Source organism: Lepeophtheirus salmonis, chromosome 3 (genome assembly GCF_016086655.4).
Source record: "Lepeophtheirus salmonis chromosome 3, UVic_Lsal_1.4, whole genome shotgun sequence".
Taxonomy (NCBI): Eukaryota; Metazoa; Arthropoda; class Copepoda; order Siphonostomatoida; family Caligidae; genus Lepeophtheirus; species Lepeophtheirus salmonis.
In genome coordinates this window covers 16,566,983-16,593,119 of record NC_052133.2, presented here as the reverse complement: position 1 = coordinate 16,593,119, position 26,137 = coordinate 16,566,983, and the positions used below count along the sequence as shown (strand labels likewise).

Genomic DNA, 26,137 nt, shown 5'->3' with positions numbered 1-26,137 from the left:
ACAATTATATTTAGGATCTTACTTTGAAGCTAAAAAAAAATTACAATGTCAAAGCAGATCTTTAAATCCTTATAAATTAAAATTGAATAGGTTTTAAAAATATTTTTAAACTTATTGTTGATGAGAACACATAGAAAAGTAAAATATCTCACGATCAAAGGATTTAAAAAGCTACAAATCAGTGTTTGAATGACTGATGATTTAATTAAGTAAGGCATAATAAGACGTATATATTGTTAGTTGTGCAATCTACTTATACAAGGAACAGCTTCAACACAACTTAATATATAGATAAGATGATGGGCCCATAAAGAGTCATCCTCAATAATTTACTCGTACCTATATGTAATCACAGTCATAATAATAATACTTCTTAGGCAAGTAGTCTGTTTCGTTCTAAAACCAAACTAATTTCAAAATACTCTTTTTTATGATATTATGAAACCACAAAATAAGAGAATAAAGAATATATCTTTTGTTGTACATATATCATAACCTTTTTGAGCAATTACAAACTTCGGTTGATTGTTTTACATCACCTCATTTCAATAAGTGGAATGATATTCAGGCATTCTGTAAGTGCAACGTTATTTGTTTAATCTGCCTTGTAGGAAATGAACATACCTATGTATTGATTATTTATATTGTTCTGAATAGATGACGTTTTGATGAGAGAATAACGAAGTAAATGATGGATAAGGTCGATCCATCGTTTTGTTTCTGATACTATACATATTTACACATACCATGTTTATTAATATACCTCTAAAAAGTATCTGTTCATAAGGAGGAAGGAAATGTTACAAAAGTGACGTTCAAATTCAAAAGATCTTTCATAAATTACTAAGAAAGAGGTTATTGACAGCTAAATAAATACGATTGTACATAATAAATATATTTGTACATCAAAATGGTATCTCATAACATCATCAACTTCTCATATTTGTTAGATATTGTTCTCTTTACCAGTGTTTACCTCAACAGACTCTCGCAACATTTCCTCCAACAAGGTCCAAAATCAGTTGGTAGTAGATAATCGATTCTTCCTATCTATTGAATTATTATCATTTATTCGTACAGAATATTTATAGGACTTAACAAGATACTATTCGAATGAAACCAATGAACACTTAGAACACAAACTAGCTGAAAATAATATGCAATAGGGCATTGCTAGATTTCATCATGGGGGGGACTTAGCAACAAAAATTATCAACACAGTAATATAATTATTGGTATAGGTTGATATACAGGGTATCAAGATATAATTGGCGATTGTCTTATTTATGATGTGCCTGTCTGATTACTTAATTTTAGTTTTGGGCATCATAACGACAGCTGCGCTAGATATAATGAAGATTGAATTTACAGAGAAGGAACGGCGTTGCACCTTGACGATTATGTTTGTCCACAACAACATAAAGATTTCAAATAGGAAGGTTTCAAATGTGAGTAGAGATCGGCCTTGGGTCTGGCAACAAACCTCAGCACCTTTCCATCTTTCAGAAAGTTTGCTGAAGCGGCTATGACTTCATTAAGAAGGATATATGTACCTCCAACAGTTTATATCTTAATCCAACGTTGAATCTTTAAAAAAATCGAATATTTCACACCTTTAAGGACTCTCTGATTGCCTCCATCAAAAAGACAATGACTGACATTCCAACAAAATACAAAAAAAGAATGCTATTGACAACAGTGATAGGAAGTGTACATTTTTATATTTGTGAGGTAACAACGTGCTTTGCTCTTATGCACATAGTAAATCATTACATCGCTCAATCTTTTATTCTCACAAGAAGAGTGAAAAAAAAAAAAAATAGGCCCAAAATCAGTTGGTAGTTAACTAGTTATATCATTACATGCACCTGTAGCATTATTTTACTTCTAATAGTAGATATATTTCCCAGTCCAACAAGATTTTATTATAAGTTGTTAAACGAATCAAGTTTAATTACATTAATAAGGAGGATAATTATAAAAATGAACAGCTCACTAAAATACAGAGGATTTGTTAATGATTTACCATTGTGTTTATTCGTATTTAAAATATTGATTCGTAAAATTTGAATAATATCCTCTTAGTAGAATTTTGAATATTTCCATACTGTTGGGGTTAGTGACATATTTGCTATAAACCAATTAGTTTTGGGGCTTATTTATTTATCTTTTTTGAACGAATGGTTGAGAGTCGCATCAAGGTCACTATGTGACATAATGACAAATATTTATTGCATTCATCAATCTTTCCCTTAAAAAGAAAGATACAAATGACCGAAATAATAGACTATAAAAAATAAAACTATTCAATTGCGCATCTTCTTAAAGGTGTCTGAAATGGGTTCAACCAACTCATAAAGTTTTTCTCCTTTATTGAATCAAGTAAATAAATCACTAATGTGATGAAAATAAAAAAGAGGAGTTAAAAAATATTGAATATTATATAATGTTTAAATTTATTAGAGCTTTAAAATGCTTCTGAGACACTTGAGGTTTTTAAAAACCATGGTGAAGTAAATTTATTTTTTTTGATAAGAAAAATACTTTATCAACCATAGAATTACAATATTTGGGCCATGTTTATAATTAAATAAAATTCGTACAGGACTCTGAACATGTAAAATCTTGAGCCAAAAAACAAAAAGAAACAAAAAACGGAGGGTGACTTCCAACCCTCGATTTAATCGAAAACTCGCCCGATTGAACTTGTTTGATCCTCTTCAAACTTGTCACTAGAACAGTCAATGATATTTTTGTTAAATGTTTTGTGTGTGAGGATCTTAGGAAAGAATTTAGTGTCAATTTTGTAATATAAATATTGCAAACCAATAGTTTTACAACATATTTCATATATTAAACTAATTGCAATTTAGATCTTGAGTTTTTATCAGTACAGTTTGTAATATGCAAAAAACAATTTTTTTCAACTTATTTCTTCATAATTATACTTTTGCAAAGTTCTTTGAACACAAATATCTCCACAATTAATCATTTTAAAGAGCTAAAATTGGGGTTATCACATATAAAGGCATTCAAAAATTTTAAATAAATGCAGTTTTTAAATCAGAAAATTTAAAATTTAATCTAAGTAAAAATAATTTTGTTTTTCTTTTTGTAGAATCAGCAATAACTAATTATTTTATCAACTTATCATCAACAACTATAAAATGATAAGTGTTGATTGTTTCATTAGGCATATTATTGTCAATAAAGTTTCTTGAAACTGGTTACTGAAAAATTATTTAAAGAGAAACAAAAAAATGATAAAATCAACGGGTTATTAAAATACCAAAGTTCAGTGTAGGGACAATGGGGAACGTTACCTATCTGAAGTAATTCCTAAAACTGTCTAAAATCAAACTATATATGTGTATTGTTATTGTAAAAAAAATAACAATTTCTGATTTATGAAACTTGTCTAATTGCCTTCTGGAAAACGAAAGCATTTTTATAGAAATGTCATATATATTATAAACATATCTATATCAACATTTTAAAAATTTAGCAACATTGTCCAACAAATGGATTAACGATTGAACAGGTAATTTTTTTAAATATGTTTTAAGTATAGAAAAATTACAATGTACATACATAGTAAATTTTCTTATTAGTTTTGGATAATACTCGGATATACGATACCTTCAAATCTCAGGAAGGACAACCATTACTTGTGACTTAAAAAAATATATGAAGGACATGTAGAAATAAACAGATGCTCTGTATAAAACCTTTCATGAATCCTTTCATCCTTGAAATCCTTATAATTATCTGACAAATAATAATAATTATTATTTTATCCCTCATTTCATTCCAAAAAAGCAGTATAGACATATTTTTTGTAAAGACATACTCAAAAATCAGTTAGTTCTAACTGTCAATTTTGATTTCCAGGTCAAAGAATACATCTACCAATGTAGACAGACTAGAAAAATGAGGAGAAGTGAGTAAACGAGCTATTACTTTTTTACAAAATAAATCAATATATGGCTTCAAGGAGACGCATTCAATTAGAAACAATTATAAATGACTTAGACATAATGTAATTCAACAAATTAAACGTTTATAAGTACTTATTTCTATCAAAATGATATAATTGAATAGTGAGGTCCGTTCCAAACAACGTACCTCCACATTTGACTCTTCTATACCCAACTTATGTATAAAAAATAGGTACGCTGGTATTTACATAATGCCTTATTAAGACCCATTTATTGCTACATATAGTTCAGTATTAAAAAAGTTACAAGTCATGACCTTCTATGTATGTATAATCTTAGAGTGGTTATTAAATACATATATTTTTAACATGTTGGAGGGACATTGTCCAAAAAATGTTTCTGTAGTCGGATATAAAAGTTGTACAAATCTTCTTAGCATACAATTAAAAAAAAATACATGTTAGTAATCAGCAAGATACTCGTCCACTTGTTAATTTTTTCTCCCATGTGTAAAATTCACACTTTATTTTTTTTCAGTAGATATGTCGTCCGTCATAGCTAGGAACATATACTTTTCTATTTGATTTACACTCACGAGGATTTAGGAAATTTCACAATCTTTGAAAGTAACTTTTTTAATATACTTTATTATCTCTTTAAATGCAAACTTCATTATACAATCCAAACCAGATACTACAGTTTAGCGGTAAATTTGAGATAAATTGTCAGTAAGAATGTACTTTTGGTACTTACTTTTTATAAATTTGATATTTATAGCAGGCTAACATGATAAAAAAACCTTGCATTCCAGATTACGCTAAATCCAATAGTAAAATTGGAATTTTGAAACTTCAATATTGACAAAAATATAGTTACCAAAATTATTAAAGTTAAATATTTTAAGTTCAAGCTATTGTTAAGATATCATAGCGTTGGGACTGGTTTTTTTGGTGATGTATATTCACTTATTTCTATAAAAAAGTTTATTAGAAGTTTCTAGAGCAGTGGTTCTAAGCCTTATTGGAACCCTTTAAGCTTTTTCAGTGCATTCAACAAACCCCTTTGTGATTGGCGAAATATAATCTGATTTCATCAGAACATAGGCTTATATTTTATTAGCGAACAAAATAAACCATGCATCAGTTGTAACCAGAAACCATTGTGTTTAAAGAACAAAACAAACACAACATGAATTTCACGTAAAACCATAACACAATTCAAATTTGCTGCAAATCAACGTGTCTTTAGCATTTCTCTTTCAGAAACAAGTTCAGAAATGCATGGCTTCACAAATCAAGTTTAATCACTATAGCCAAAAGTTGGTTATTGTGTACATCAAGTTCCCTACTGTACAGACATCAAAGTTTAGCAATGTGGCCTGATTATCTGCAGCTAATAATGGACAAGTGGAGCGTAACGTCACAAACAACACGAATAGGCTGTATTAATTTTTGTAGCACACTTTTACTAAACAACGAAATATTTGTAATCTAATACGGAGAAGAAGCTTTTTTCTCATAGCGGGTCCACCCCCGTTGTTTTTTCATATTGGTATCCCCCCCCACTCTGAGCGATGCAACCCTGTTGTGGCACACTCGCGCTAAAAAAGCAAGTCGCTCCAGTCAACAGTCGCGTCTGTGTATACAGGGTGCTTGCCGAACCCCTGAAAGTGTCTCATCGAACGCATGGGGTTCGATCCAACCCATGTTAAGCACCACTGTTCTGGAGTGATGCACGTGCAACCTCCAGACATTGATTAATATGGCTCGAAAATTACATTTCTTCATTTTTCTTATAAATATGGAACCCTAAACATTTCGAATAAGAAAAACAAGTTTAAGAAACACTCTGATATATTATATTTCAACTGAGGGAAGTTATAAAATATTTTTATATACAATTTTTGACCAAGTTTAAAAAATACAACCATTTTTATATTCAGCCTCAATTGTGGGTATATTTTTAGGGCTTCACTCAATGTCCCAATCACATTCTTATTGGTTGTTTCAAACAACTACATTTGTTACATACGTCAGACAAATTATATACTCGTACGTATTTATTTTTGAGGATGGGTTAGATATTATTCAATAGCCTACCCTAATCTTCTTCTACTAAATATTTTTATTACTCAGTTCCTGTCTGTGAATCAATTTGAAACGATTTTTATTGTTATTCATAGATAGAATTTTTTTCGTAGAATTATTATACGTAATTTAAAAAAAAATGATTTACAATTAATTGTAATAGTTAAATATTTCTTTAATCTTATAAACTTATTTTGAGCCATATTTGGCGTTTCAAAATAAATGTTTTCCTGTTATTTATAAATTCATTATTATTCACCATATTTGGTCGCAATTAGACCCTTATCTGATATGATTCTGGAAATAAATTAAACGACCTTTTATTCAACAGTTTTATAGTTTTTACATCCAAATCCTTACGCAGAGATCCTTTCTTATAAACGGAAATACTTGAGAATGTTAGGTTATTGCATGATTGTTGTATATTACCTACGACATGAGTGCTAGAAGCATCCATAATTATGTAGTAGTTGCATCTAAAGGTCACATGAGAAAAACAGATCCATGCTTAATACTAATATAAAGGCTCAAAATTACCTGTTAAAAGGAGGAGGGGGGAAGGTTAATCATCTTTCTAAAACATGTCAAGTATATTGTTCTAAAGGTATTTTTATAGACAATCATGGTATTAAAAAAAATGTGATTTCTATCATGGGATCGAGCGAAAAAGGGATTTGTATGGAGGAATATGACATAGGCACACCTATGCAAGCATTTTAATAAAATCTTATCATGATTTACATACATATAAGTGAAATCCTTTTGATCTAGGTACGTACAATTACATACACTTGTCAAATATCAGAGATCACTTTTAATATTATTCATCTGCACTAGCATAGTATGGCTTATAAATATAGTACCTAAAATAATTCCCCTCCCAGTTAACGATCCTTGAAAAAAGTCCAAAAACTTTGCAGTAGCGTATAAACTTGGGCGTTTGCAGGAGTGTTGGGATGAAAGGCCTGTAGCCCTCCCCAAATTAAAGAATTTTCGTTTTTTTACTAGAAAATGTAATATTTAGATTTTTTTTTTAAATTTATTTTTTTAAATTTAATTTTGTATTTTTTGTAAGTAGCTGTGGATTAAAAAAAAAAAAGTTAGAGAAAAACTTATATTTAAAAATTTTTTTCGAAAAGATTTATATTTTGTCAATAACAGTGGACTTAAATTTTTTTTTCCAAAAAATTCATTTTTTGTATGTAGCTGGGAATTAAAAAGAAAAACAGATACAAAAAAATTGAATAGTTGAAAGTTAATTTTTAAATTTTTTTTTTTTTCAAGAAGAATATTTTTTTTTGTGAATAACTGTAAATCTTTAAAGTTTTTTTGGAAAAAGAAAATATTTAAAATTTTTTTTAATATATGAAATTTAGTTTTTACATTTTTTCCAATTTTTTTATTTTTCAAAGAATGGAATATTTAACTTTGAAATTATTTTTTTGCAAAAAAGTTAGTTTTTTGTGAATAGCTGTGGATTTTAAAAGAATATTTTGAAAAAATTCAATATTATAATTTTTTGACAAAAATTTTAATATATAATATTTAATTTTTAAAACCCTCCCCAAAATATAGTTATGAGGATGCCCCTGATACATGGCATTATTTTAACTTGAATGGCACTAAACTCCTTGAGCCTACCAATTGATTTTTTTTACGTAGTTATGTAACTGGGGTTAAACTTTTCCCCAAATATTAAATGGATTTTATTAGATTAAATAAGCTGCTTAATTTTGTAATATTTTCAAGAAATCGGGCAAGGCATCCTATGTCTTTAAGCAGGATGGGGCATCTACCCACACAGTCAATGCCGAACATGACTGTATGGAAGAGAACATGAAGTTTTGGACCAAGAACTTCTGGCCTCCCTAGAGATCTGATCTGAATCCTTTGGATAACTCTATCTGTTGGCAAGTCGAGCCCAATGCATGAGGTCACACCACAGCAATGTCATCGACTTTCATGGAGAAGGAACGGAAACTCATGAGAAGGGACTTCACCTTCAATGGCCGCTTGAAGGCCGTAATTGAGTGCAATAGAGGTCAAATCATAAATAATATCTGTCATTATGTAATATTTATATGTATGAATAAATTTCTTTAAGTAATCTATCACGTCTGACACAATTGATACTCAAGAGGAGCAAAAGTTTGCTCACGTTGATATGTGGTACATCCATTTCGCACAACCCGGTACACGTCACCTTTTCTTAACCCTCTGTTAGGGAGCATCTTTCTTTTACGTAGTTATGTAACTGGGGTTAAACTTTTCCCCAATATTAAATGGATTTTATTAGATTATATACGCTGTTAATTTTGTAATATTTTCCTAACTTTTCTTCTATTTTTCAGTCCGAAATATTACTTTAAAAGTTTAAAATACATGCGTGAGTTTAAGACAAGGAGAAAAAATACATTATTTTTACAGAAATAATCTTAACACATTAGTTTGAGAATCAACAAGATTAAATTAGTTGTTTTTAGATTTAAAACACTAAAATTTTACTTTTGATAAAAACTTTATTTACATTTAACAAATTTTAAGTACCACAAACAGACTCATTAATTTTGTAAAGGTTGAGTTTAATGTATAAAATACATTATTACATCCGTATATCTTAAGGTGAGAAATGGGAAATATTAAAAACAAGACAATAATTTAAAAAGATGATAATAAAATCCTTCTAAAAAAGATTTGAAACAATTTAATATAATTTCACTAACATGGATTATTTTTATACATATTGAGAACTCATTCCCCTTCAATGTATTATTACATTTTCTCCATGATATAAGTTTTTTTGCTACTTCAATCCAACTTCTTTTGTGTGTGATGGATTGACTTTATATTGAGTTTTTATATATCTTAGGGATTTTATCGGTATTTTGAGGATTAATGTTCCGTTATGCTTTTTATAAATATAAAGGAGAAGTCAGTATATATGTAATTCAATTAGCCAATCTTCCAAAACTAATCCTTAAAATAATATTATTTATTTATAGAATTTGGCGAATTTTAGTTCCACATAGGCATTTGATCTTATAAGTTGTTTGTAAGTGAACTGTTTTCCCTGTTATACTTATTCTGATTTAGTAGACAAACATCTATAATAACCATAGGATGGAGAGGAATATTATTTAGTCATGCGCTCAAAATATATAAAAAGAAGCTTCTAGACACTTTTTGTTCTTATTAATGTTGTTTTATTTGGTATTTTACCTCTCATAAATACGATAAAGGAATGTCGGAATTCGTGTGAAATATATAATTGAGTTTTAATATACTCGTACGTACATTGGTTTATAAATATTTGCATGCAATTTTCTGTGGGTTATTTCTTTGAGTGGATGAGAAATGTATTTTCCTCTTTTTGAAAATATCATGCTTCTTGAGAAAATTGTCTACTGTATGAATGTAAAAAGCTCTTTGATTACATATATGTTATGTCGAAATAATACTTTAACACATTTAAAATAAATGACATATATATTAATAAAGTAAAGTTTTTATAAATGGATGTATAGAAAAAAGTAATGGGGTTCACTGAATATAGTGCCCCATGTAAAAAAAAAAAACATTAAAATATTTTGATCTAATAAATAACATTTTAGTTGCATCAATAAACTATGTAAGCATGTGTATATATACAAGAATCTCTGGTTATGTTGCTCCCCTGATGTATAACATATAAACATATTTATGGTCTTAGAAATAAAAATGGAGTCGTCTTAATGAACTATTGCAGGCTTGAACCTGTAGCCTCGAACATGTATACAGGGTGGACCGCATATAGTCATTTCTGATGTATGTGATAAAAATATTCTTGATAGAAGAAAATAACAATGTATTAATGAACTATTCCAAGTGTGTGAATATAGAATGGATTTTGGATCTTAAAAACTAACAATGTAGTTGTATTAATGAAATATTGCAGGTGTGTGCATATTGTACCATTGAATATGCAGCACTGTTAAGATTCGAATAAGAGCCTGGTATGTAAAATTGAATTAACTCTCACAGGCTTTTTGTATTTAGCATAGGGGGAACGTTTGTTTGTTAGACATTGTTAAAGATTACTCATAATCACCCTACCAAAAAAAAAAAAAAAAATCTTAAAAGTAAAACTGAGGATTTCTTGTGGGAGTTTCCTTCTATATTCTTAAAAAGATATCTTTCTTTTAGCTGACCCTTAATTACTCCAAATAATCCCAGTTACTACGGATAGTATTTTAAATAAGCAATTTTGTTTGCGTAAAAATGTTTCAAAATTAGATATAAATAAGTCAATTATATGACTTAATCTATAATAAATACTTATGAAATAAGAAAATAGAAAATTTGAACATGAAACATGTTTAAATTAGAGCCAATCTTCCTTCTTCTGAAACATTAATAACTTATTTCAATTAGTCAAAAAATGGACTCAGTTATACCGGGCGTGTAATTGAACTAGACAATTTGAATCTGGATTTTTATTTGAAAACATTTGGGAAGCTATATGAAATACATTTTTTTTTACAGATATTGAAACATTTATTGTAATTTCTAATCTTTAATGTGGCCTCTATCAATTTTGATAATGGCCTCTATCAATTTTGATAATGGCCTCAATTTATTGCTGGAAGCTCTCACAGTTAATAATAGTATAATTGAGGATAATGGAGTTCCAATGATTATCAACAAAAGCCTTGAGGGCTTTGATATTCGATGGCGTTGCCTGGGAGGTCCTGACCTCAACATGCAGCCTGATGGAAAAGTCTAGTGGCTTGGAATCAGTAAAGTATGGTGACCACATTGTTTTCAACCAAGATGTTATTTAGGTATTCTAATAGGACTATGTAACTGTGTGTGGAGGTGCACCATATTGTTGAAGCTTCTCTTGATGTGAAAATACCATTATTAATAGCCTCTCCGACGTTGTAATTAGTATGTCTCCTTGACTAAGTCAAGTTTCGAATCTCTCTTTGTGTGTGCTCTGTGTAAAGTAGAACAGCAATCACGAATCTTTTGTCTTTTTGTGAAACCATTTCCGACTAAGTGTGATTATTTTTTTTTTGGAAGGGGTATTGCTACAATAAGTTTGTACGCTGATGAGGAGAATTATCAATTCTTATCAAGTATTTTTCTTATCCCTCTTTTTTAAATAAGCAACAATTATTTAATTTTGGAAAAATTAATAAACCCACCAATGCTTATTAATTATTTATTCTACATTTAAAATAAAAAAAAGAAAAACTGAAAAAATCAATCAAACATTTTTTTACGGGTAATTTTTATTAGTTGTAATATAAGGTATATTTTTAAATTTTAGCTTTAGTTTAAGAAAAAATATATATTTGTATGATAAGAAGTATTTTGTTGGAACTTTATTCAAGTTACCTTAATAAAAAGTTTAGTTTTTAAATGGTGGAATGTTTTTATCAATTGATATTGCCATTATATTTCATATAAATGGTAAATTCACTTCAAAATATGGGACTGAATCAATATTATACTCCAAAAATTTGATTTAAAAAAAAACCTTCAAAGACAAACCTACTGAAAATGAATATTTTAAAGGTCATTTTCGTATTTTGTGACTATTAAATAGAGTGATAATTTGACGCATCTGAAAAATGGCATGTATCAAAGGGATATCCAGAATATAAAAAGTATTTGTAAGTAAAAAGGTATTGTGACTCTTGGAAATATTTAGTTTTGAACACACCTCTATAACACGTTTTTTCATAAATATTAAACAGCTGAAACTATATATGTATGTAGGTAAGATTATTTGACCTTTCAAGGTTATATCCATTTTTACATTATGCATGTAGATATTTTTATATGCTTGGACACAAATGTCTTGCTACTTAAAAAAATATTCATTTGGAGCCATGAAGTGTCTTAATCAAATAAGAAAAAGTTGTTAAACTTCCTTTTGAAGTTGAAAACAGCACAATGTTACCTTAATTGTATCTCACAATCTTTCCCCAAAAAAGGAAACAGGGCTGCAAAACTAGTTCATTGGTATTCAAGGTCTATGAATTAAACCAAAAAGACACCAAAAACTCGGTTTCTGTAACTGAAATGCTAGTATTTACTCATAAATTGTCGAAACCTGAATTCCACCTTTTTCTCTGTTCCATGCAATATTTAAGGGGGGTTATCCCAAAAAATTATCAGCAACGTAAAATAAATATATTTATTGTTTTATACAACACTGTTGAACCTCGGAGGCTGACATTTGCATGGGCCCCTCTTTTGAAACCTGTCAGCCTAAAATATGGTTGCAGATTTTATTTTTTTGAGGGGGGCATATAAGGGGCTTATTCTATACAATACGAATTCAGACGCTTTCTAGATTTATTCAAAATCAAAGGAATTGTGGACTACAAAAAGAAATCGTAGAAAATTGCGATTTCGCATTTTCAGAGGCAAAAAAATGGATTTCCATTGGAATATTGGATTTGACGAAAAAATAAAGTTTTTAGAAATCGTCTGGAAATTTGTTTGAAAATATTTTTGACTCATCAAAGTTGATGTTTAACTAAAAAAATATCTGTCATTTCTGAATTTCTTTTGAACTTTTTCATTTTTTGTATCTTTTTTTGTCATCCAACGTCAGTTTTTTGCTTTTGTGCATACAAAAAAAAAAACATGGTAGGTTTCTGTTTCTCTTGACAACCTTAATTAATGATAGTCATTACTTTTTTTTGTAAAATTTGTGCAAAAATGTTTTTTGCATCTGTCTTCGTGAATTTTGATTTGACAATTTTTTGAAAAAAATAAAAGATGGACTTCTCATCCAGACAATTCTTTTCATGCATTGATATGTTATTTGCAGTTTATATCACTTTTTCTTAAATACATAGTATCTATATTGTTTTTATTATAATGTTCACCCGTACTGAAGGGGTCTAGAAACTTTTTTTAACCTTATTTTTGATCTTGATATAAGGGGATAGTTACTCCTCTGGGTAACACTGTGATAAGTTTTCAAAAATTCTTTGAAAAGATAATTTTTTGACTCACGAATTTGTTAGCAAGAAACAAAATGTTTGGGGGAGGAACGATTTATCGGGTGGGTAATGGGTATTCAGGGTAGTATCAAGTTTATCTCCATAATTTCTGGAGTGTTTTTCTTCGAAACTCGAAAATACTGGAGGAAAAAAATTTAGCTTTTGCCACATCACGAGTAGTTGTACAATTTTTCTTCAATATGAAATTATTATTTAATCATTCCTGAGAATCGTTCACAGCTTTTAACAAGAGCTAATTCAAATTCAACCAGTTCATGTTAATTCATAAAAGAAAATAAAAGAGTCGAAGTCGTCAGCTGGCAAGAAAATATATTGTACATTTCAATGTTAATAAAGTAACGCCATGAAAACTTGTATGTTGTATGGGATAATCAAGTTTTGAAGTCGTGGTAGTGAATTAGTCAATAGTACATACCATATTACCCAAGGTCAAAAAAGATCAAGAATTTGAGGGGTTGTGACTAGGAAATTATCAAGACTTTAAGAGATGAATAACTAGGGAAATAGTTTTGTTTTTGTTTATCTTTAGAAAAATAAAAAAACACATTTAGTTGGTCTTAACACCAAGCCCAATGCATTAGATTGAAAAGAGACGACCAAGTGCTATTTCAAAATCTTCCATCAATAAAGCAAAGAAATATGAGAATTTGATGAAATAGTGCTTCTAATGACGGAAATGAACAAATTCTATGAGCTTAAATATTTATGTTAAATCTATTTGACAAAATCCTTTAGAAGGAGTTGGCCAGGCTTTTAAAATCACCCCAACTTGATATATAATTACTGATAAATATACCTTGAAAAATGTTGAAATGACTTTAATGTTTTTTTAAACATGTTTGATAGTCAAAGAAACGCAAAAAAAGTAAAGTTCTACTTATTCAACGCTGGAAAGAAGTTAAATAATTACATATATTTATTCTTTCATGTAGCACGTTACCAACTACAAAGAAAAGAGTAAAGACTCAAACCTTCAGTGCAATATACATAAAAGAGGTTCGATAAAGATTTCGTTTTAAGTTGTTAAAGTTGTTGCAGAACTGGTTCTAAAGGTCAATAATTCCTCGGTCCTCTACATCAACTATCCAATACAGCTCTTTAAATATATCATTACCTATAAAGTTCCTATATAATTCTATCTTTTGGTACTGATATTATATGTATCGAATTGCAAATACGAGTATTTATATTATGTAGATATTCACTTTTAATAAATATTTATATATACATAGGTTCTTTAAAATATTTAGATTTAGTATAATGCTGTGCTGGGAATTTGACTCGAATAAGAATTAAGTATAATTGAATTACAAATTCAGGATTGATGTTAAAATAATCACCATTCAAAATTAAAAGATCCAGATTTAAAAAGAGATAAGACTTGATATTCAAAAATGCGGGTTCTCAATACAAAAACAATCTAATATTTTTATTATTATCATATATAAGCCCAAAAAACATTTGTATTCTTCGACAAATAAAATTATCTTCAATTTTTTTTTAATAAATTTAAGGTTCCGGAAACTGTACTAAAAGCAGCAATAATTCATTGTCACATTGGAAAACTGAAAATTGATAGATTTTGTTTGAATAGGCCATATCGGGGCTAAACTCATCCTCGTAAATCAAATGTAGGTTTTTTAACCGTAGCTAACATTCTTGGTTATATTAAAGATTATTAAATTCCAGAAATTTGAATACAATGTTTATAATATGGCTATTTGAAGTCTATTAAATGTTGGCCTATTTATGAGGTAAAAATGAATTGGACATGACACTTTTCCGTGATTTTTGTTTAATATTATTTGTGGGTTATCTAATCACAAAATATATTCTATATATTTTAATTATTTTTCTAGTTATTTAAGTACCATTTATATTTTTATATTCTTGAATCTTAATATTGATGATGACATCATCACAACGGCATTCAAGCTGCATTAAGTAGTCTCACTAAACTTCAAACTCTACTCATATTAAAAATGAAAAAAAACTCCATAATGGACATAAACTAGAGCTCAAACACTCGGAGGACTTGACATGTAAATAGCTCTGATTTGATAATCTCAAAAATGAATGGATGCTTAGTCATTGATTTGGAAGATCTGTATTGTATTCATATTTGATGAATAAATGCAGACGTAAATATTTGTACCAGAACGCATTTTGAAATGGAATAATGGGCACACGAGTTTTCTAACAAATTATTGTTTTTGTTTTTTTGGATAACATTTGGGCGAAATTACTCTTTTAAAATCATTAGTAGTAGATTTGATACACGGTCGTTCCTTGGGAAGAACATTGATATAATTCTGAAAATTCAATTCAATTTTATAAGTCAGATAAATGTAACATATTATATATTACTATTTTTTCACGTCCGACACGACTTTTACTAGAAATTCAACCTGATCTTAATGTTTGATATTTGAGATCCAGACGGGTTTAAATTGAATACTGCCTATTTTAGTACTTCAAACATTCTTTATACCTATTCGGCTTAACTCAATTTTACCGATGGGGCGAGCCGAGTGCAATAAGGAAAACAGTTTTTTACACCATCGTCATATTTCTGAGATAATATTTTCAGAGAACCTCAAACAGGTGTCCTTTGGGTCTCCCTGTAAGTGCATGTAAATGGCCCCAACAGGATATTTATTACATTATTTTTTTTTTGTAGAAAAATTATAAAAGTACCAAGTATCAATTTTGACCCTAAAAATAAGTAACCCTCCTATTTGGGAGTTTCACATCCCATCAACCTCTTCACCTCATTATCCATTAACCTCCAAAATAAATGGCATGCATATAAGGCAAACAACAATTTAAATATAAATAAATGAGAACCCAAAAGTTATGAGCAATTGTCAGAAGTATTGCAAAGGACCATTATCTTAAATTATATTTTTATAGGAGAAATTGCAAGCAAGCAATCTCTGTTGGATTCTTTTTTAATGCATAATTGAATGCCTACAGTCTAGCTTTTTATATCATTTTATTTATATCAAATTCAATTAAAATTACAATACTACCACAAAACGCATTTCAGTTTTTTATTATTAAATCATATGCATATCTGCATTGTTATCTGGGAAAAGCTTCAGACCACAAGATTTTCACATTAGTGTTGAAAAGTTTGATTAATAAAAAAGTTGTATTCGGTAGAGTCTGATTAAATCAGTTAATTTCTTCAATTTCATACATAAAAATCTATTTTTTTCAATTATTTTTTATCATATGAAATTTGGAAAAATTTGAAACGCAAATAACTCCAAACAAACTAAATTTGGAGTGCTAAAAAGGATACCATTAGATTTGATGTTATACAAGAATTCTTAATTAGTGCGGTAGCTCAAATCGGGTAATTGAGACCCGATTTAAGACCTTTGCACCATCACCAATTTCTTAATTTCTAATCAACTTACAATACTATATAAAAGAAAAATGTGTTTTTATTTAAATTTTACATGTCTTTTATAAAATAAAGAATCTTTTAAAAACTCTAACTGAAAAATTATGATAGGAGAAACAAAAACTGAAAATTTTACCGGCTATTAAGATAAGTATATGAACAATGAAGGACGTCACATATTTGGTATGTTATTAAAAGTCTTCAAAACTTTCTATGTGAACTGTCTCTATCAAACAAAAAAAAACTTTTCTGTTTATAAAACTTGTTTTATTGTCTTTTGAAAAAATGATGTTATTTTGACGAACCATTTTTATTGACGAAAGTCCTATGATGTATTTTCTCGGCAAGTTATAACGATGCTTACGTACCTATTGGTATAGATAGTCTCCTTCAAATATGCCGCGAAGTGCTGGAGATGTTCAATGTGGATAGATCATTTATCATTTGAGGAACAGGACAGCAATTTTGGTAGAAAAAGAAGTCTAACAATCTTAGTTGGCATTGGTTGAAATGTTTACTATCACTTTGTATAAAAAACTTAAACATTGTAAACTAGGACCCGTATTTGTCAAAAATATGTAAAGCAGATATTTCTTGTTCAGAGGCTCCAAACCTCTGAATATCCCTAGATAAATTGAGCAATAGAAAAATAGGTAAAAATGACTCTTATATGGATATTCTTACACAATTAATGAAAGGCAGGTATATTTTGCCGGTTGAATAAATATCCAGCACAAGATCTCCACGTGATTTTTCCCGATTTTACTGCTGATTTTTTGTTTAGTTATTGATAGTATATGAGGAAAAAATTGGGAAGTTATGATTTAGTATAAATAAAATTAACGATCTAGGTCCATAAATATATCCAATTAGACACATTTGTGCATATTTTCAATCCAAATAAACCAAAATATTAATAAACTTAATTTTGATAGGAGGCCAAGTAATCAAGTATTCTTTATGATATTATCCAGGGTTGAGTGTATCGTGAAGAGGGACTGTGTTTCCTTTTCATGGGCATAACTAGAATTTTTCTTGGTGGGGAAAGGGATCAACTAGCTTTCAATGTTTTACTTTTTCAAAGTGATATTTTTTGTGCAGATAAATTTTGAATCACCTTTTTTAAATACAATATTTGACACTTTTTAACAGTTTTTTTTTTAATTAATACTTTTTAAGATAGTAATCGCTTTTAAATTTCTCGATCGTTGAACATTCCTGACAGTTACTTTTAAGTATTAACGGTTTACTCAGTAATGATTCAATAACTTTATTATTGAAATTGAAAAATGCAAAAAATCTAATTAGTTCATTTGGTGTAAAGAACAGCATCATTGACGTGTTATTTTTTGTTGATATCTCATATACTTTTCAAATATATACAAATGATGAAATGAGACAGATTATTTTCAAGTAAGCAGTACGTTTGGCATCTTCATTCCCACCCATTAAATGAATAATAATTGATAGCCTAATATCTAATTGTTAGCAGGCCTACATAATATGTAGATAGCTAGGACGAAGGGTGGTCTGACAAGAACATTGCATATGTACCTACAATATAAGTAGGTACGAACCTCTTTCAGAGGTGAATTCTATGCAACAACAAGGATAAGTAACGATATTTCATAACGAGACAATAAGGGCTTGTCAATAACATCAAAAATATAATTGTAAGTAAAAAATAGTGTTTCTTTCATATTATAAATCAGGTATTCACAAAGGTGTTTCTTCAAAAAATATATATATCAGCTTCTTAGTATAGAAGATAACCTTGACGTTAAATACTCCTGCATTCATTCCTTGTAGATTATCTATGTATATAGATATATTCTCTCTATTTAAAACAACATTTTTTGTACATAAAGTGCAAAGTGCTTTACCAATTCAACATTGAAACAACTAACAGATCTGTTATTTCGTTGTTATGATCGTCAAAAACTATGTCTTAATCTATTCATCAAAAGATGAATGCAATATAAACTATGATAGAAACTGTTGTGTAAGCCAGTGCTTGTTTTTAGAGGGGCATTTGGTATGGTATAAGGGCTGCAGTTGTTGTAAACCTGTATAAAAATTACATTATGATTGTTGTTGAAAAATTTCAAATAATCAATGACTAAAATAAAAGTAAATGTCAATATAAACACGGTCAAAAGGCGTGTGTCAATAAAAATAAGCATCTTTTCAACAAGATATTTTGTCAAAAATCACAAATATAAAAACAATTTTTAAAAAGTTTAAAAAAATAAAATTTTAATATTTATATTATTAAAAATCCCAATTAGATGCAATGCTTTTGTGATGTATTGTATAAAAAACACTTCAGTTTGCATTTCATTCTCAATATCAATATTGCTTATTCGGTACAAATATTTTTAATATAATATCAACAGGTTGTTTATTGGTATTCATTTTTAATAGGTATTTTGACATTTTAATATTAAATATATAGTTATAATATATGTAATAAAAAAAAGTAAACGAGATAAAAAAGACTAAAGATTTATTAACAAAACATAAGTTAATAAAATTAATTTGATCGAAAATAATTGATTTAATGTATGAGATTCTTTATGAGCGTTGTGCATATTTTATAAGTTTAGCTTTCATAATGACGACTTTGTTACAAAAATTCGCAAACAAATATACTTGAGCCGGGTACTTGTTCCAGTACACGTCCCATAGTGTTGAATAAAATCAAAGTACACACATTTTCTGAATACAATGTTTAGTAATTTTAATCCTATACTCCAATTTTTGTTTAGTTGAACATACATTGGCAGTGTAGTGAATTATTGAAAAGCAAAAGAAAGTAATGCACAATTGCTCAACGCGGATTGACACCCCCAGCCATTTCTTCATCCTTGGGGCAAAACTTAAGAAAGAGGATCCCAATGCAACTGGTGAGCTCTGTGACCAAAAACAAGTTTCTGGGGAGAGATAAAAATATCACTTTATCAAGAGCAAGTCTCTTCAAAAAGTGTTGCTATTCAGTAATGAAATAAATTAACTCTATTCACACAACGAGACCCATATCACATGTAAGAGGTCAAACTATGTCTCTGCTAACATTAAACACAAGTTTGGATCAATAATTCTTCTAGAGTATTAATTCTGGGGCTTATTTCATGCAATGTCTAGCTGCGTGTGAATTTATTTTTTTGTACTTTCCTCTACTCTTCCATGATGCCAACCACTGTTAATTTGTCCAAAATAGACCAAAATTAGACTATAGCATTGTAAACTGCTTAATATTGTACAAATATAAATTTGTCAAACTTAATATGTTTCTTTTAATTTCATTTACAAATAAACAAAACAAAAACTAAGAAACTCCTTCTCCATATTTACATACTTGATAATTGTTCACGTGTAAAAAATATATTTTCTATTTTTATTCAGAGGATCCAGGACTAAAAATAATTAATGATTTATTAAAATGCTAAGAAAGAAAATGTATTAGAAATTAGTTTTTGAAGGGTAGGACTCTTTATTAATTTACAAATATTCATCACTGAATTACAATCTAAAAAACTTGTAGAATGGTGTATTTTTCATCTTTTAAATAGATTTGCAAAAATAAGTAATTTGTATAGAGATGAAAATACTGTGTACAATGGTCATGTTTATATAAAAGGAAAAGAAAATCTTCATGGTAACCCTTACAATTTGAAGAATATTTTGGAGAGGAGAAAGAATAATACTCATGACCTTACATTAGATGAGCTAGAATCAGCCGTGAGTCCAACAAGGACTTTCAATTATAACTCTGCAACTAATCCTCAGGATTACTTTCCGTCAATTATGAGCACACACGAATGTTTGATCAAGTTTTGAATATAATTAAATCTATTTAGGAAAGGTTGTTCACTACTCAAGAATTAAATAATATTGCCAATTGCTGAGGAAAAGAAAATTCATTCTTCAGACTACAAATTTAAAAAAAAACGGACGAGCTTACAAATTCACCAAATTTACAACACTGAATATATAGTAAAGTTATATTATTACTCTTGATTGTAACTAATAAGTAAAGTAACTAAATTACTTTTCGATAGAGTAGTATGTAATCAGTAACTCATAACTTAAATAAGTAAAATTACCCAACACTGATTATTAATTGGGTAAAAAATAAAAATATATGAACATGATCATTAACTTTGAGTACTTTTTGTTTTAACTAATTTGTTAAAAAGAAATATTCAACTTTTGATAGAGAATTACTTTTATTAAGGAAGGCAATAATTATTTTCTGTTGCCATTGGATGGACAAAATTGTAGAGTATTTACAGATCATTAGCTTTTACTGTCGGCGATTGACATCGACAATCCCTCCTAGACTCCAAGACAGTTCCGTATATTTGCATATGTAGCATAGTTAAATTGCATGCTTCAGAAAAATTAAACCACATCGTGGTTTTTCTTTCGAGAAATGTTCACAACATCAAATTCAGCCCTAATTTTCTTCAAGATGTCATTGACGATCAAAGATTCCATTACTCTAAATTGTTACATTTTAAAGTTAACCCCTAATTCAAGGGTGTTTCAGGAACTATACTTGGAGCCTTCTGCAACGAAGACATATTTTGTGTCGTAGCGTCCTTTCCAGAACTTCGCTGACGAATTATTCATTCAAGCCAGAAAGATAATCATCCGGGATTCAAAAAGACTTTAAGAATGGTATTCCTTTTCCACGCTTTGCCAAAATTAGCTTTAGGTATAAAAAATTACCGAAGAATATATTGCATGTCAACAAAGAAAGCCTTTTAGAACATCCAACCCCACTTCCTCTTTCGATCCACCATGAGCGAGACTTACCTTCATCCAAATTGATATAATTAGCCCATTCACACTCGTCAAAGGACAGCGCTGTGCCCTGACTAAAATGGATCGGTAAACAAAGTGGCCGGAAGTGATCCCAATTTCAAATATCACATTTATTACAGTGGCTGGAGCTTTCATGGAGGGTTGGATATCAAGATTTGGAGTACCTGACATCATTGTGTCAGACAGGGGGATGCAATTCACAAGTGCTATTTGGACGTGTGACTGCAGGGCACTTAGAATCGCGAATAGGACGGTCATATCATATCATTATGAATCAAACGAGCTTATTGAACGGTTCCGCAGATCCCTAAAAACTGGGCTAGTTGCACGGATAGTAGAAAAGAAAGAAAATTGGACGAACACTTTACCTGTTGTTTTGTGGGGACTGAGGAATACAGTAGTATCAATGGATCAACGATCTAAATATTCGCATTTACAGTTACTTACTGGTCGTTCGGGATCTTTGGCTTCAGGCTTCTTCGATTCGTTTCCTATTCATAAGACAGATGCCGATGTGCGGCGCTTCTTCGAGAAGATGGAGAAGGTGGCTTACATTTCCCTACGAGTAACCCAGAGAGAAATGTCCGACAAGTGTCTGTGCGAGGCAGACTACGTTTTTGTTAAAAATAAGCCAATCAGTGAATCTATTTCTCCAACCTTTTTGGATCCTTTCAAAATCCTGTGAAAATACGAGTGTGATTTTAAATTGGAAATGGGCGCCAAAGTTAACAATGTCTACTTCTTGCTTTTTGAATCGTCAGGATCCTACCAGAATCTCCAATTGTATGCTGTACAAGATCCATTTTATAAATTAATTACTGTTGTTTATATTACTTGATTATCTTTTCCTCATTTTCTTTTGTATTAGACGATAATAAAAGGGAAATTTTTATGTTCTTCTAAGAGGGGGGCAACTGTTGAAGTTTAATTTGATCAAGTTGATCACTTCTCCATTTTCTAACTATTATTAATAATGTAGAATATTTGAATTTTAAATACTTTACAATAATGTGTATCTCACGTTGTACAAGTTCGATCGATTTATGATAGATGGGATTACAAATATAAAATTTGGTAGTATTAAAACATTTTAGACAGTTTTTTGATTGTGTGTATCAATATTGTTTTAGCCATCGTCAAAGGTGGACATTAGCAAAGAGAAAGTACACCATATTATATTTTTACTTCGATAAAGGCGGAAACGCGAGCTAAGGGGTTGAAAATGAAAAAAGTTTTTATGGTCTAGTTACAGTATCAGCCAATTACATACAAGCTTTGTTCTGTCCATTCCGTTCCTGTAATTTTGATGTCAAATATTTGACACTCTCTATATGGCTAATTGTCGAAAATGTGGATAAATTAATGGAAATCATCATGTCCGACCGTCATGCAAGCACTGTTTTGATTGCCAAGGAGATAAATATTTCAAAAAAGATTAATTAAAGTTAAAGGTTTTCTTTGACTACATCATAATTATGCAAATACATATGACGCCTAAAGTTTGTTAAAACATACTTAAAACCCGAATCCTTCAAATCTTCAAAAATCCAAATTGGTTGTAGTACCTATATAATTTTTCTATAGGAAATTGATACAAATCTTGTATTAATCTAATATCTTAATATATATTTAGTACAAGAGAAATAATGGCATATTATATTTACATTTTTAATCAACTCTCTACTATCTACCTATAAGAGGGTTGTGACCCAATTCTGGGTCACATCCCACCTTTTAGCAAAACATTTTTTTTTCAGGATGTTATCTTTTCATTTACTTTTACAAAAAACATGAATGAATAGTTTATCAATTAATAATTAGAAAAATAACTTGAGAATTGAATTAGAAAATACAAATAAGCATGTTAGTTTAAAATCATATCTTCAGAGTTAAACCAGTTCTTTTGTTCTACTTGCATGCCTCAATTTTAGAATAAACTACAAAAGTTTGAAATATTCACATAACAATATTGATAAGAAATAAATTAACAAAAAAACGACATAGTGATTAATGATGGGATGCTTCATCGGAATTGGAGAATCGGCATAAGGGAAATAATGTTTAATTTGCGATTCGGATTCTTATTTATTACTGGTGTTTATTATTACTTTTCTAAATTATGAAAACTTATATTAAGGGATTTTTACATTTTACTTGAAAAATTTAATATTTGAAATTTTTTTTCAAAAATTTAATTTTTCAATTTATTTTCCCAATAAAATAATTTAATGTCAATATCAATATATTTTTGAAAGTTTTCTGAAAACAGTTTAATGTTAGAATTAGTTACCAACAAATTTTAATTTGTTGTGATTTTTGAAATATTTCTCCAAAAAATTAATTTTTTTGAATAGCTGTGGATTTTTGGAATTTTTGAAAACATTAATTAATACATATCATGAATCTAATGTTAATGTAACATTTTATGGAATCATTTCTACAATGATCCTACCATTTTATCTAATCTTAATGAACAAAAAATGGGGGGAGTAGGGAGGTCAAAGAGAAGAATTTGATCCACAATTGTGTGGAAATGGCCAAATTATAGAACTACAAACCTCTGTAATTTATGAGCCTAATACGCTAAAGTTTTGCCTGTTTTATACGCAACTTCCAAGTGATTAAACAAAAAACTCTTTGGGTTACTCATCCACTCTATTTGTACAAATACCTATTTAATATCTTCTAACAATAGAACAGTTCGTGTTGAAAGGATTTGCGTTTCTTGGTAATAAATTGCAAGCTAATTATTATGATATGAATATCAGCATTACACTTAGCAGTTTTTTAAAGCAAATTTAAACCGTTTTCTTCTATAGAAAATTAAGTAATAAAGATTTGAAAATCAGTTTTCTGCAGCTATTAGTTGGTGGACAATCAAATTAAAAGGGTCTTGATTTCTTTCAATTTCAATAGTAACATCAAAGTGGTAGTATTTATTAAAAGTTGTTCACATGTTATTAAACTGTCTATATATAGAAACAGAAATAAATATCAAATAAGAAATAGCAAAGCTTATAGGAAAACGAGAAAATACATAAACTCTTCAGGACGCTAGATTGAAGCAAAAAGAGATGTCAACGCTTATTAGCGTTAGTCTAAGCACTGAGAAACGTATAGTAAAGCAGAAAATGGACAGCGTAAGTCTTGAGAGGAAGTCAGGATCAGGAACAACTTGCTCTATTCGAAAGGATGGTTTAATGGAGGAATTTTTGAAAAGGATAACGGCAGACCCAACACAAAACAATTAGAGCCCAGACAAGCGTGCTCAAAGTCACCCACGGTACCATTAGTAGGGCGGACAGATACACCTGCACACCAAGAGGGGAAAGTCACCAAATCATTCTCAAAATTTTGCCCAAAGACTATTGGCTTTCATCAACCTCAGGTATTAATCCGTTGGACTATTTAAAGTGATGCATAATGGAGAGCAAGATCAATCCCACTCCTCACTCAAACTTGGAATCCCTGAAGGCAACCACCAAAGAGGTGCAAGAAAAGGTAGTGGATGATTTCAGGAGTTTCTACCGCCATGTTTAGGCAATCGTTACCGCTAATGGATCATTTATAAAATGTTAAAAAAAACTATTAAATTATTTATTTTCTTGGCAAACCTAACATAAAGTCGTAATTTGATCCTTCAAATTTTATTCAACAAATCGACGTTTAGAATAGGAATAACGAGTATTGAGGAAGATGATATATAAATAGTTTCAAATTTATTGGAAATGATTCAGAATAAACAAATATAATATTGCCTGTGTGGGTTTTAGAAGGGGCATTGGAGTTATTTACACCAGGTCTCGACGCTTCAAAATAAATGTATAATAATGTATTGTAAATAAATGGCCCCGCACTTAGTCTCGTACACGGCACAATATAGTCCTTATAGCACAATCAGTCTTAATTGCACTTCACAACCTCTTTACAATATCTACATATTTTGATATATTAAATAATATTCAATGCTTCAAAAAAATTATTTGAGTTCCACAAATCAACGTTTAAAACACTAATAAGTGTTATTCGTTTACAAATCCACAGCTAATAAAAATGATGTGCACATCTAAAAACGATAATGTTTGGGTATATCATAGATCAATAGAGGAAGATGATCACTGAGACAAGTTAAAGCTAAGAAAACCCCTATTGTACTTTTTTATGAAGGTATGGATCTTACGAAGGATCGAATGTTGGGGGAAAAAATTAAGGGGAAATATAAAAAAATGGACGCATTCCTAAGAATAAATATAATAATTACTCATATAATCGTTGTCAAGCCTATTCACTTAGCTATGGTTTGAAGCATCCACAAAACTGCAATTTATTAGAAACAATGTTGTGAAATAGATAATGAAATTAGGATTGCATGGGTGGGTCTCATTAGGAAGGAGCGGAAATAGCTTAAATAGTCCAAGTAATAGGCGTAAATGACTCATAAATTCATTTCACACGTGATTGGAGGAATTGGGGAAAACATAAATACTAATGGATTCTACATTGACTTGATGTAAGCATGAGTAATACCCAAAAACACATTCCTTTTTTATTTTAAAAGTCAAATTAGGCAAATGGTTTACCAAGTTCATCTGAATGGGAAGATTTTAAGGAAGAGCTTATTATTCACTACAGGAATAATTCATCCAATGGCTCAGTAGGCAAAAGAGTTCCTCCTAAGTCCAATAAAGTGTTTTTACTAACGGTACAAGGTGATTTTTTATAAAGTAAAATGTAGAACGCCTTTATTGAGTATTACTTGATGGCAAAGAAAAATGATATTATAATTGAATTGAATATAATTAATAGATAGTGAAAATATTCTTCAAATGACTAAATTTATATATATAT

At 29.5% G+C, this 26,137-nt stretch overlaps 1 protein-coding gene across 1 annotated transcript; it reads left to right on the top strand.

Moving 5' to 3' along the window:
* Positions 1-21,422: 21,422 nt before the first annotated feature.
* Positions 21,423-21,974, top strand: LOC121114072 (uncharacterized). Its single transcript, XM_040707905.2, has one exon. It carries the CDS (start codon positions 21,423-21,425, stop codon positions 21,972-21,974), a length of 552 nt encoding a protein of 183 aa, XP_040563839.2.
* Positions 21,975-26,137: the final 4,163 nt, after the last annotated feature.